Raw genomic sequence first — 13960 nt, 5'->3', positions numbered from 1 at the left:
AGCTCTGTGAAAACTACAGCAATAACTGGCTGGTGATTAGTTAACGTAACGGCTCTTCAATTATGTCAGATCTCATGCTAGGTTTTGTACTATGCCATTGAAATGTCTGTCCGTGGTGGTGTTCAGTTTTTCATTTCTGCGCCTGTCCTGTGATTAAAAAAAAAAGGTTTACATTTGTTACTAAAATAAATGTATCATCGTAACATCACATTTTAGTAAACAAAATGAAAAACCCTGTGTATGTGTATTTATATAGATATAATATTCATTGTGTGTTTGTGGACGAGTAGTGAAAGGGGTTCCCTGTGTTTCCCAGTTTCTGCAGTCACACAATGTCTTTGCTATCTTCCACATGTCTCACATCCCTCCGTCTTTGTCCCCCTTCTCTTCTAACATATCCTGTCCGTGTTCCCTTTCTGTCTCTCTTTCTTGAAAGGTGGCTCGTCTTCTCTTCTTTTCTTTGGGCACATTGTGGAATGTGGTGTTAAGTGTCATCCTGCCATGCAACTGTGATACTTCCTCCTCCGTCAGGCCTTGTTGCATGCTCACCTTTCCTGCTTTGGCTCCATTCAGTCTCGCCTTGACAGTCACTCCCAGAGGCGCTGTGGAGCCCTCCTCCCCCATTCATTGCCACCCCATCCTCTTCCAAACATTCCTGCAGTCTTCCCTCACCTCACCTACAAGCTCCAGGAGCAAAAGCATAACCCTCGCGCCGCCTTTTATTGGCGCTTGCGTTCTGCGATCGTTGCATAGAGATGAAAGCTGTGAGCTACAAACACACAAGCACTGAGATTCCAGAACAACTCACACCGATGAGTGACGTGTATAGAAACAGGTACACTCCACCTCTGACACATTTCATTCTATCATCAGCCTCTTAAGCTATTGGCTGTACAAATCTGAAATGGATCGTTGCCATTTTTCTGCCATCATCTATTGTCCTCGTGAATAGTTTCCTTTTCCGAAAGCATTTGCATCATTTCGACCTTTTGTCTTAATAATTCCGTTGCTTATATATCGTCTCATGTCGATCCATTTGCGCATGCTGACACATTCACACCCTGTTAAGCCACCTCTCTTTCACGTCAGTTAAAACCTCACAGATTTTAATGGCCGTCTCATTTCATTTAATCCGCCTAGGAGAAGTCCAGGAGGCAGCTCAGTAGCCCTGATTAATAATAGGCTTTAGAAACTTACCCTCTCTCTGCACTGCTCTTAGACTTCCTGGCTTCGAAACTTACCCACACACTCCCACCCTCCTGCTGCCCTGCTCTTCAATTTTAACATCATCTGTAATCAGAACCCTGCCATTAAGAATGTGTTTTACAAATTATCCAAAAATCTTAGACAAATTAAAGGGTTTAAACTCTGTTTTTTTCAGTGATAGATTTGGAGGTACATATTTAATTCTAGATGCGGAAATCTTGTTCAATATGTTTCTTTTCATGTGGCATTAAAATATGATAAAACCACGCAGGATGGAGAATTAAACGTGTTCTAAAGGTAGCGTTTAGTGTTAACCCACATGTAAAGTTAGGAGATTTTAATCTGGCTTCCTGTGTTGTGAGTTAGATTCCATCTTGTTTACTTTCAGGTGGTCCTGGAGTGTGTTCTGCAGAGAGATCTGGTATACAACAAGGTCAACCCTATCTTCCACCACTGGAGGATCAATGACAAGAAATTTGGTCTGACGTTCCAGAGCCCTGCTGATGCCCGTGCCTTTGACCGAGGCATACGCCGAGCCATCGAAGACATCAAACAAGGTCAATATTAAGATATTTGTATCAAAAAGAAAGCATTTTTGGCCTTTTTCTTCTTCTGTATGCCTTCCAACTGTCGGTACCACATTTGTGCATATATTTTGGCTTAAGCCTTTTAAGTCAACAAAGTGAACATGGCATGAATGGTGAGCATTTACAGCCAGTAATTTGGGTTTGTTTATCTTTGTTGTGTAATGGCTGACCTAGCTTCTATGAGATGTGCAGCATTGTTGACTCCATCACCACTGCTACCTGCTCATTGAACCCAATCGTGACCACTCCTGTGTTATCTTATCAGCCCCAGCTGCCCAGACATTTTTTGCTACTTCCTGTACAGACTGGCTGTTCAGCACTTTGTTGTGGGTGATATAAGAGATATAGGAGTGGACTGTGAAGGGAGCTAAGTTATGGTGGTTAGAGAGGAGGGGGTTGAGATACGACTAAGCTTTAGTTAAAAGAAACCTGACCCAGCTCTTTCCCCTCCCTGTCCATCAGTCAGACACAGGTACATTTGAGAACTGGATATGAAGGTGTCGTGTGCGGTGTTTGTACATTGAGTCGAACTGTAAGCCTTGGATTCTGATAAACAAATAGAACCTGTGGTTGTAAAGTCATCCATTTAGCCAGGAAGTTGGCAGCTCTGCAATCTGCCACCAAGCTCCATGTTGCACAAGAGGTGAGCGTTCTGGCTGGCTGCAAAGCTATAATGTTTATTGCTCTCCAGATCTTAAAATCCTGGGTAGCACAGAGGAAGAACAACAGAACAAAAAAAAAGAAAGGCCTATCACTGATGGCCATCAGTTGGTTCTTGTTAACAAGCATTTATCTAAGATTTTGACTTCCTGGGCAAACACAATCTAGAAGAAAGTTGTTTTTTTTGTGAAGGTTTGATTTCATAAACTGTGTTTCTGGTAAATTTGACATAAAATAGAAAAGGGAAGATTTCTGTACCAACTTAGTTACAAGTGTTCTGTATTAAAATTAAAAATGAATTAAAAAAAAAATGTAATTTTCATAAAGGGATAGGCTGGTTTGATCAATCATCAACTTAAGTTCACAATCAGGTTATTTCAGAATTTTAAAAAAAGGAGTATGTGAGACTCACTATTCAGTAAACAAAGCTAAAAATAAAATGTAGATTGTTACTTTAATGTGGGATAAGTACATTATAGATATTGGGACATTGGGGGACCTTAAGGCATATTTTGACGAGTGTTACAATGCCTCAAAGATTTCCTGTGATTGTAATTCGTGGTAGTGGTTGATAGGTTTTGACTCCCAAGCTCCCACACTTCTCTCTCCCATTCCTAGCTGCCCTTGCTGTTGTCCTTTTTCACTCTTCGCCTGTCTTCCGTCGGTGTTGTGTAATGTTTCTCCTCAGCAAAGGCAGGGGAGAACTTCAGTATTCTGGTTGCATCGCTGTGCTGCTGTACAGCTGTATGAATGTGTGTGTGTGGGGGGGAGAATATGTTTTTGCTTGCGCGTGCGTTAGCACGTGTGCGCATCAGTCTTGCAGTCCTCTGTTGTCATGGCAACGGCGGGCACATGGCTCAGGCAGCTTCGTGGCCCATCACTTTTTAAGTCGTGCTGCAGGAGGCCTCTTTTGCTCAGTACTGGAGAAATGCCTACATAAACACCTTTCTGAGCGACTTATGGACAGACTGAGGAACAGACTGTTTACAGCAAGCCCAGTTCGTCTACAGTCCTCACTGTGACAGCAAGGAAAAAAACAAACTGAGACAGATCACAACAGCAATGACGTCTCTGTAATTATTTAACCAAAGTTTAATAAAAAAAGATTGGCCTGATACCTTTAATGCAGTTTGACAAGTTCTGCAAAGTGTTGGTTTGCTGGAAAGGTTTTGGTCTTTTTTTTTTTTAGGTTGCTTTGACTTGGTTGTTGATATTACACAACATGTTTTGGAAATATTAACACACTTGAAAAATCCAACTTTGTGTATCTTGACTAAAAACTAATGTTTGTGATGGTATTTGGTCTTCTTGGAGCCAACCATTTGTCAAAACTAGAAGCCTGATTTAAAAATAAAATAGTACTACATTACAACATTACTACAGTTATCAAGTAGAGTTAGCCCATCAAAACCATCGAAACTTTATCATTTAAAATTAAAGCTTTGGACTGCTGCATCATTAAGCCGATATCTTATTATAATAGCTCATAGATCTTCAGTTCTGAGTTCAAATGACTAGTTGTGCATGTTATATGAACTTCTTTAGGCCACACTAAAACTTAGCAGCTTTCGATTCCCTTTTAGGTAACAGATACAGGAAAGCAGAAGTCTTGACCTGCAATGACCTAGCAAAAATCATGTTAAATTGTAAACACATTAAGCAGAGATCTATTGCTTCTAATATAATTTGTCTGAGGTATGTAGTCTACACTATGAAATGCATTTATCTGATTTATTGTTTAGTGAGATTATTGGGTTTCACCACAGACTTTAATTTAGTTGTTTTTCTTGTTGTTTTGTTTTTGCTTCCAAAATACAGAATAAAAATAGAAGAGCATGAAGGTTGCTGATATTTTAAAATAATTTAATTTATGGATGAATTAAATATATCATATTGTTCCATTTTCCATTACAGTCCCAATTTTAGGAACCTTTCTCAAAAAGCTAAAAACAGCTTTAACAAAAGCTTCAGTAATGAAATGTTTAATTTTTTGATTTTTAAAAAGCCAAAAAAGGGTATTTTTCCCTGGAAAAAAATACAAGAAATATCTTTAAAGCTAAATCAATACACAGATTTCATTAATATAACCTCTTTTATTTAAGTGAAGATCTGAGCCCTTAACAAAGTCCTACATGACATTAATAGATGTTTAGATTAAAACAAAGGTCCTGGAATGCAATCTGAACTTATTGGTTTGATTTAAGCCAGTAATACTGTATATTGACATAATTCTCTTTTATCTTTTTTCTTTAAGGCTGTCGTGCATTTGGGGAAGGAGATACACCTGAGGATGTACTACCGGTAAGAAGCTTCAGAGTTCTGATTTTGTCGACAATATACTCTTTTTTTATGTGTGTATTATTGCCTACAGCAATATGATGATTTTAACCGTTTGGGTCCAGTCTTGGGCCACTTTTGCAGATGTAGTGGGAAGTTTGCTGTTTAAACACAGTTTTGGCTATGTAAACCTCTAACTGTGACAAAACTGGGGTAAAAATAGTTTACTGACATTAATACATTTTTGGAAGTGTTGATAATCCTAAAAGGGCTTCAGATTGGCACACACTGTTGCTTGTATTTTGGTCCAATCCTCCATTCAGATCTTCTCAAGAGCTGTAATGTTTTGGGACTGTTGCTGGGCAACACAGACTCCCTCCACAGATTCTCTATTGGGTTGAGATCCAGAGACTGTCAAGGCCACTCCACAACCTTGAAATGCTTTTTTGGTAGCTATTCATTCATTGCCCCAGTGATGTTTTTGGAATTATTGCCGTGCACCTGTCATGTGGCAGGATAGTGTCTGTAGCTAAGATCCAGACACATTTCTCCCTGAATTATCTCACTGATGAAAAGAGGCGTATGACCAAAATCTCAGACATGGTCCCATTCATTCTTTCTTTGATACGGATCAGTCCTCCTGTCCCCTTTACAGCCCCAAAGTTTGATGTTTTCACCTCCTTGCTTCACATTGGGTTTGGTGTTCTTTGGATCCATCTCCAAACATGGCTTGTAGTATTCATACAAAGAAGTTCCCTTTTGGTCTCATCTGACTGTATTACCTTCCCCCAATCCTCTTTTGGATCATCCAGATGGTCTCTGACAAACTTTGGACAAGTCTGGACATGTGCTAGCTTAAGCAGAGGGACCTTTGGAGCATGCAGGATTTGAATTCACGATGAAGTTGTGTGTTACTATAGTAACCTTTGTTACTGTGGTCCCAGCTCTCTTCAGGCCACTGACCAGTTCCCCTGTGTATTTGTACCCCACCAGGTGAAATCGTTCATTGAGCCCCAGGTGACGGGAGGTTGTCAGTGATCTTGTATTTTTCCATATTTTTTAATAGTTGCTCCAACATTCGATCTCCTCTCACCAAGTTACTTGCTTATTGTCTTGTTCAGGTCTACAATCTTGTCCTTGGTGTCCTTTGACAGCTCTTTGGTCTTGGTCATGGTAGAGAGGTTTGAATCTGACTGTTTAAGGGTGTGGACTGGTGTCTTTTATAAAGATAACCAAGTCAAACAAATGACATTAATATAGGTAACAAGGGGAGGACAGAATTCCTGCTCGTTTGTTGGAGCTAAATTCTTATTTTCTGGTCCATTACATAAATTAAATATTTAAAACAAAAACATACAAAGTGATTTCCTGGATTCTCTTTTTTGGTTGAAGTCTATTATGAACATTACAGACCTTAAGTAGGACAACTTGCAGAATCTTTAGCTTTTTTGCTCCACAGTATGTAATCCTTATATTTTTTTCTATATTTTAGATTTCATCAATGTTTGCGAACAACTTATCGTTCCTGGATTACATTATGTTTCAGTTTTGCACAACTGTGTACACTGACATCATTTCAGTGCTTAGCACCTGTCATGTGGTAGGACAGTGTCTGTAGGTATGAGTGGTAATGAATGCCCTGTTTTCTTAAGCAAAGAAAAAGGCTGCATGAACACACCCTTTACCATTTGTCTAAGTTATCACACCTGTCACAGAAAAGTCGGTCAGCTATTCTACTTTGGGTTGTTAAGACCTTATTGGAGAAGTAAAAAGCAGTTCTTGAAAAAAATGTTTAATAACAAGAAGTTTATGAAACGCGTCATTACTGCTTTGCTGCAAATCTTTAGACACTGTTGTTAGACGTGACTTACTTTAAGATTTTTATTTGTAGTTTTTACTCTATATTCTACAAGAGATTTGAGTCAACGACAACAATAAGTCATAAAAATAGCACGTTTAGCAACGAAAGCAACCCTAGAGTTCCCCTAAACTACTTTACATTTTCCTTAGGTTATTAGTTCAGAAACATAATTAGTTTTTGCCACATCCTTTCACCTAACATTCTCCATCATGCGCTTTAGAGCACCAGAACAGGAGGGAGAGCTACGTTCTTGTTCTCGTGGCAAAGTTCCTCTTTAAAGAATCAAGCTTGAACATACAGGAAACCCATTGGCACCACTGTTGCTAGGCAGCAGGGGGGATGCATTTAGAGAGTGGAAGAAGGGGGTGTTCACGGGGTTCAGTGAGCCAGTGAGGGTGTCACCATGGTGATTTGGCATCCGAATGTTGCGGTCAGGAGACTTTGGCTACAGGGAAGGAGAAGTGAACCAGTGGCAAGTGCTGCAAGGAGCTGCAAACACCACCAGACAGCAACTAGTTACATTAACTGTTCCTGCGAAGTCACACAGTGTATTTTGTCTGGGTTTGTCTGCAATCAAGACTATCTCTTTCATTAGTGATGGACACTGCTCATTTTTTGGCCTCAGGTATCTAATTCAAACCTTTTAACCACTTTGTATATAATGAAGCACATTCACGCATGTGTGTGCTGTGATGATGGTCTCCTCCACCCACATCCTGCCCACTGAGGCTGAGCAACCACATGTGTGCCCTTCACAAACTTACCACATTCTTCTTCTCACTTCAAACTGACTCAACACACTGTGTGCAAACGCAACACATTTCAATTATAAAGCTGTTTCACAAACCGTCCTCTCCTGTGAGCCATGATGACCCATTGCCAGGAGTCACGCCGTACCACCTTCCACCAGCACAAAGTAAACTTTGTTGTTTTTTTTTTCCTTTCCTTACGCCACAGGAAGACATCCGCATCTAATTTAGAACTGGCAGGAAGTTTTGTCCCATCAGTTTTGTGCAAACGCTGTTTACTGGTCAGTTGACCTTTACAGCACTGTTTTATGAGCAGCTTAAAAGTCCCATATGGTTTGGGAAAAGGGAAATTGTTATTGTCATCATAAAAGGAAAACATTATCTCTCGTTTTTAAACTGTGCCAATTCATCTCTTGGCTCCAATTATTGATAGACGCCAGCTCAGCAGCTTCTCATTTGTTAGTTATCCACTAACCTATCTAATGCCCATAGGTTTAGGCACACTCACCGTGTCAGATGATAGAATTGATGGATTATTCCTCAAAGTCCCTCTCTGATCATCTTCAGAGCTATTTTAAAAGCATTCCCATTGGTCTTTTAATTATGGTTATGCCTTTGTTTAGCTAAAATCAAAACACCTTCCTTTTCTAGGACATAGTTTCTGCAGAGCAACCGCACAACCCCAACCTAACATTACTGGTGGAACAAAAGTGCTGAGCAACATCAGAGCTATCCAGGCATATAGTTTTGAGCCAGATACCAGCTCAAACAAATAGAGTGGAGCCGAAGTAACTAAAGCCTCGTTTCCAATGAGGTGTTGAGTTGTCCAGTACTGTATGGTCTGCTAATTGGAGCATTTCCCTTGTAAATTGGACACATTAAACAGTACCGAACCAAACCTCTTGGGGGCCCCCCATCGGTTGTTGGTCCATTGAAAAGTGCATTGGGACGTTTGGGGTGGAGCCACTGTAGCCACCAAAATACATAAAAAAGAAGAAGAGTCACACTGGGGTATAAGTCGCACTTTTGTGAGAAATTTATTTACCAAAATACAGGAACAAGAACAGACATTTCATTAATTAATTGGTAACTATAATAGACTGAAAATACAGTTTCAAGAAGAAAAGTATGTGAACCCTTTTGGGAGTACCTCAATTTCTGAGAGGAATAGACCCATGGTGTGGTTTTTATCTCAATATAAATCACAACAATGGAGAAAAACATAGTCATGTTTTTATTGTCAGTTTATGCATTAAACCAAGTAATTCCAAAAGGTTGAAGAAGGTTTTTTCCTGCTGCTGTATGTGCACTTCACTACCGTTACACAGTGATGCTTTTTTAACTTCATGAAACATAGAAGAAATCTAGCATATTAGAGCAACATGAAAAATTATAAATATAACCATAGCATAAAAAACATACTAACAAGTCAACAAAACTCTATATCTCTTCAAATCACTAAATCCATCAAATTCCTCATCCTCTCTGTTGCTTTAGAACACAGGTGTGAAACACAAGGCCCGTGAGGTGAATCCAGCCCGCCAGATGGTTTAATCCGGCCCAGTTGTGAAGAGAAAAAAATAAAAGCATATTGAAAAAAAGTATATTTCTAGCCCATTCTTGTGGTGAGTTATGGGTCTATAAAAAATTACAGAAATCTACAAATCTGCCACTAGGGGGAGCAAATGAAAAGCAAAACAGGTATAGCTTTTTTTTGCAAGTGTGTGCCACGTTTGGGTAAGATGCATTTTATCTGAAGTCCATTGGCCTCTGTGAATGAATGTCTGATAATAAGTGATTAGGCTACAAGGTTGGTTGAAGCATTTTTCCAAACTGAGAAAAAATAAGCAGAAGCAAAGCTACAGATAAGAAGTTGACCATAGGTTATTTTGCTTTTAAGTTACTGGTTCAGCCCACTTGAGATCAGAAGGGTTGAATGCGGCCCCTGAACCAAAATGAGTTTGACCCCCCTGCTTTAGAGCAATTCCACAGATCCCATCGTAAGACTGAGCTGCACTTCTTCTTCTATGTTGCTGTCTGTAGCAAATACCGATACACACATCTGCAGTGCCCTCTAGTGGTTGTTGCTATTTATTTTTAATTAACATAAAAGTCGCACCCGCAGCCAAACTTTGGAAGTTTTTCATGATAGAAATAATCTAGGCTGTGCTCTCCTGACTTTGGCGTGTCTGTTTCTGCAGCTAAGACACGGTTCTGGTCTGACTTGGAGTATTGACTTTAAATATCACTTCAACTTTCCTTTGAATGATGCCTTTAAAACCAAAGCCTGCGCTCAGTAAGAGTTTTTGCATGTGGCCTGACCTCAGCCTTCCCCGTCCTGAACCTCTGTACCTTTAAGGGCGGAAATGCATGTACTTCTGATGTTGGTGTGGAGCCAGGTTGCCTCTGGCTTTCAGCCCCCCTTCCTGTATTCCCTCACCCAGCCACATCTCCAGGGTCAGATCAGCTCCAGATTGGCCCCACGCATGCCTTTGAATGGCTGGGCTTAGGCAAGCGCTTTAAAAGGAAGCCCAAATCTGTTTCCCATTTCGCCCCCTACCTCTCCACCCCTCTCTCTTTTTTCCCTCTTTCTTTCACACACACACACATTCAAACACACACACACACAGCTGTCATCTGGCTTTTAAGTTCTGAGCTGCATTTCTCCAGCTGGAGCTGGTTTATGACATTCCCTCTGCAGACTCATGGCCTCTGGTGCTCTCTGTGTTCCTCTTTCTCTGGCTCTCAAACACAGACACACACAAGAATACAACACAATCTCATTTTTTCCTGTTCTGTTCTTTCTCTCTGCTCTCTCCCGTTCCTCACATTCCCTTGCAGACACGCTGGACGTGTGCTACGCCGCTTGGTTATTTTAAAGGCAAAGAAAGAGCAAAAAAAGAAATCACACATGCACGTACCATGTGTTAGCAGTCTAGGGAGACGAGCTGGGGTGGGGGGGCAGTTGGAGGAGAGAAAGAGGGAAAAAAATAAAAGGGGGGGAGTCAAAGGAAGCATCTCTTAGCAACCACAGGACAGTAATTACTGTAGCAGCAGCTGGGAGCAAACCAGATTTCCGCTGTGCGTTAAAGCATGGCGTGGGCTACTTTACACACAGCACTGACTAACCAGAGCCAGCAGCCTCCTCCACACAGAGAGGAGAGGAGAGGGGGAGCAGAGAGGAGGACTAACCTTGCCTTGATGATATCGGGATGCGTGTGAGAAAAGAGCGTCCACAGAGCACAGCGCTTATGGTCAGACTGGAGCTACTTTACATCAACCACAGGAAAAGCTGGAAGTGTCAGCCTAAAGTATCTCAAAAGTTGATTAAATAACTATATTTCACTTTTATGAATGATATAAATGCACTTTTTATGTAGCTAATTATCTTTCATCCATGTTTTACACTTTATTTGACGCCATCTGTGGCTTGTGGAGGTTAAGGTCCTCCTCTCATCCGTGAGGCAGCTCTATGTGTAATCATGGGATGGACTGGCACAAGGTGGTGGGAATATGGAACCGCGTTTCTCTGTCCTCATTTTTCAAGAGCCTTTTTTGTTTGTTTGTGAACACATGCACGCCTGATGGGAACTCTTAGTTCTTAACAGAAGGGCCTTGAGTCATTGCCACACAACAGTCACTAGGCAAAGTGCAGCTGCAGGATGCCCCCTGGTGGTTGTAGGGGAACTAGCACACAGATAAACTTAAAGGTCTTAAGTTAAAGCTGATTTTATAATGGAAGACACATTGATAGTCTATGAGAGAATTTGACAGCTTTAATTCAGATGGTTATTGCTACACATCATTTTTTATTTTATTAAATATTTTCTGATCAAAGCCCAAATTTATATCTGTAAAAACTTTGGATGTACTTTGTTTGATTGTTTGAAGTGCAAATCACGCCAACAAATCACTCAACCAAAACAATATTGAAGATCAGGCTTTAAAAAAGAAAAACAGATAAACAAAAAAAATGTTATAAAGCTACAATTTTAGTTTTATTTTCATCTTTTACTGTGTCACAATGTCACAAGCGTAAAGAAATTACCTGAAAATGAGGCTTTTAACAGCAATTATTGGGTTAAAACATTGTGATTGATATCGATTTATTAAGATTAATTAATAAACGTCACAATGAATTAATCACACAAAAAATGAATCCCATGACAACATTAGTTTCATTTAGATTTCTGTAAACAACTTCCCTTTTCCCCTCAATGTTTTTTCTTTTTCTTTCAGTTCATTTTGATCACTTTTGTTTTCTGAAACGTTTCATTTTTGTTTCTTTTTATTTTCTTGGAATTTTGTATCAGTTTCTGGATTTTAGTTTTGATTTCTAAAATGTTGTTGTGATCTTTAATTTGTTTTTTGCGTTGAGTGATGTGTTGATTTGCTTTTAGTCCCTCTGCTGCATATCATCAGCAAATTATATTCTCAAGAATCTGAATTTTGATTATATTTATGCTTTTCTTTAGGTCTCACCAGAACTGTTTTGCTGACTAATCTGAAAATGTGTCTGCAGGTCTGTGAAGAGCCTCCCTCCATCTGTACCCCAATCAAAGAGCCCTTTTCTCCTCTAAACCCAATCGAGCCATTCAGGGGCTACTACGTCCGCGCTCAGCCCTTCGATGACAGCCGCCGCTACCTGCCACCTCAGGTGTGTTTCTCTTTTCTGCCGTCTTAAGGTGCATTCACACCGAATGCGATTTGCGCAGCGGAGGCGATGTTAAGTCAATGGAACAAACGCGACATCAGGCGATCTGAAGGGCGGCGCAGCCAAAATTTAAATTTCTAATGTTTTAAAGGTCGTCAAGTCGCATCAGCCAATCAGGTACTAATCTTTGGGCACATGACATTTTCAGTGACTCAATCAGCGGGTTGAATATGAATCCAAAGCGAGCGTTTTTGTCCTGAACTCTCATCTTTTCCTTAACCCACTGGAGCCATAAGGTTACAGAGTTCATCCAGCTACTTTGGGGCGAAAGTGAGATACACTCTGGGCAGATCGCTCAATATGCCAGCGGACAGAGAGCCGCTGCGAGATGCAGAGGCTGCTGGCTCAGGCATCATCAAGACCATTTTTTTTTCTCCCTTGGGTTAATACGAGACAGTCAGCCTTCAAGTTCAGCCACAGAAACACAGTGGAAGCGGCTGTCATACAGACACAACCCCCGGTACCGGGAAAATCTTTTAATAATATTTATATAAATCCAAACATGGAGACATGATTACTGATGTTTTTGTAGAACTCTTCACAATAAATAAGCTAAATCAGCTAGCTGGTAGCTCCTCCCACACAGGGCCACATCGTCACAATTTGTTGTCGTGTGAATCACGTTTGGTGTGAAAGCACCTTTAGTCTCTAGTAGCTGCATGAAACTTTTGTTTTGACTGCTTTGACTGAATGATCTCTTTCCTCGGTTTCCCCTCAGTCAACTCGCCGCGTGGAATTCCGCATAGAAGAAGAGGAGATTGTGCGGATAAACCCGCGTAAAGACGTACTCATCCGCGGTTACGAGGACTACCGCCACCCCGTCACGTGCAGACACAATGCGGACCAGGAGGACTTGGACTTCTCCTCTCCGTCCCCCAAACTGGACAGTAAGAAGTGCGAGTACCTGTTTCCCGACGGCCCCGGTGGAGACTCCCACTCTGGCCCCGGTCTGGGCATGGGAACAGGCATGGGCCTGGGGCTCGGCAAGGACACGGCGATTAAGACTCAGCCGTCACCCCTGCTCAAATCCAAAAAGGGCCGTCGACGAAGAGAGGACGGCGAGCGCTCACGCTGCATTTACTGTCGAGAGATGTTCAACCACGAGGACAACTGGCGGGGGCAGTGCCAGGACGCCCCCGACCCCATCAAGCAGTGCATCTACAAAGTCAGCTGCATGCTCTGCGCGGAAAGCATGCTGTATCACTGTATGTCTGACTCCGAGGGGGACTTCTCCGACCCCTGCTCGTGCGACACCTCCGACGAGCAGTTCTGCCTCCGCTGGCTCGCCCTGGTGGCGCTCTCCTTCATCGCGCCCTGCATGTGCTGCTACCTGCCGCTGCGCGCCTGCCACCACTGCGGCGAGGCCTGCCACTGCTGCGGGGGCAAGCACAAGGCCGCCGGGTGACCCCCGCGGCGAACACTGGGACACCCCTCAAAGCTAGCTAACAAAGGCAGTGCATATAAGCGGAAAAACGAATAGCTGGCATCCTTTTTTCATTCCCCTCTCGGATGGGGTGATGTGATGTTGAACCCCAGCTCTGGGAGAGCTTTTGGAGATTTCAGTTTGAGTTTGTCGCTGTCGAGCAGCTGTGGAGGACAAACCATATGCTTTGTGGGGGCTCTGAGCAGCAAGCTAAGCGCAGGAGTTTAATCGGAGAAGAAAGACATCACGATCAACAGACTTGAAGATGCTACTACACACACCTGTACACACACACTCGTCTCCTACTCTGTCTTCTACGTTGACAAAGCCAGGCCACACACCAAAACCCTACTGCAAGTACAGTGTAACTATGAAGGAAAACGTCTTGTACAAGTTCATGAAACAAAACTCGGATGTGTTGCGGTAAAAAATACTTTGAGTATGCTAAAAGGGATATTCTCCTTTTTTTTTTTTTTTTTGTGG

The 13960-nt window shown here is 41.7% G+C and overlaps 1 protein-coding gene across 1 annotated transcript in view; it reads left to right on the top strand.

The window, feature by feature from the left end:
• The window catches only part of spred1 (sprouty related EVH1 domain containing 1), a 34086-nt gene extending 20345 nt beyond the window's left edge, over positions 1-13741 (top strand). Inside the window, exons 3-6 of the mRNA XM_024278252.2 lie at positions 1595-1763; positions 4708-4754; positions 11863-11997; positions 12773-13741. Of these exons, the coding sequence (XP_024134020.1) occupies positions 1595-1763; positions 4708-4754; positions 11863-11997; positions 12773-13459 (1038 nt within the window). The 3' untranslated portion in view covers positions 13460-13741. The remainder of the gene's footprint in view (positions 1-1594; positions 1764-4707; positions 4755-11862; positions 11998-12772) is intronic.
• Positions 13742-13960: the final 219 nt, after the last annotated feature.

This window comes from Oryzias melastigma, linkage group LG22, assembly GCF_002922805.2.
Source record: "Oryzias melastigma strain HK-1 linkage group LG22, ASM292280v2, whole genome shotgun sequence".
NCBI classification, from domain to species: domain Eukaryota; kingdom Metazoa; phylum Chordata; class Actinopteri; order Beloniformes; family Adrianichthyidae; genus Oryzias; species Oryzias melastigma.
Note: the sequence above shows the minus strand (reverse complement) of the source record. Positions and strands in the feature narration are given on the sequence as shown.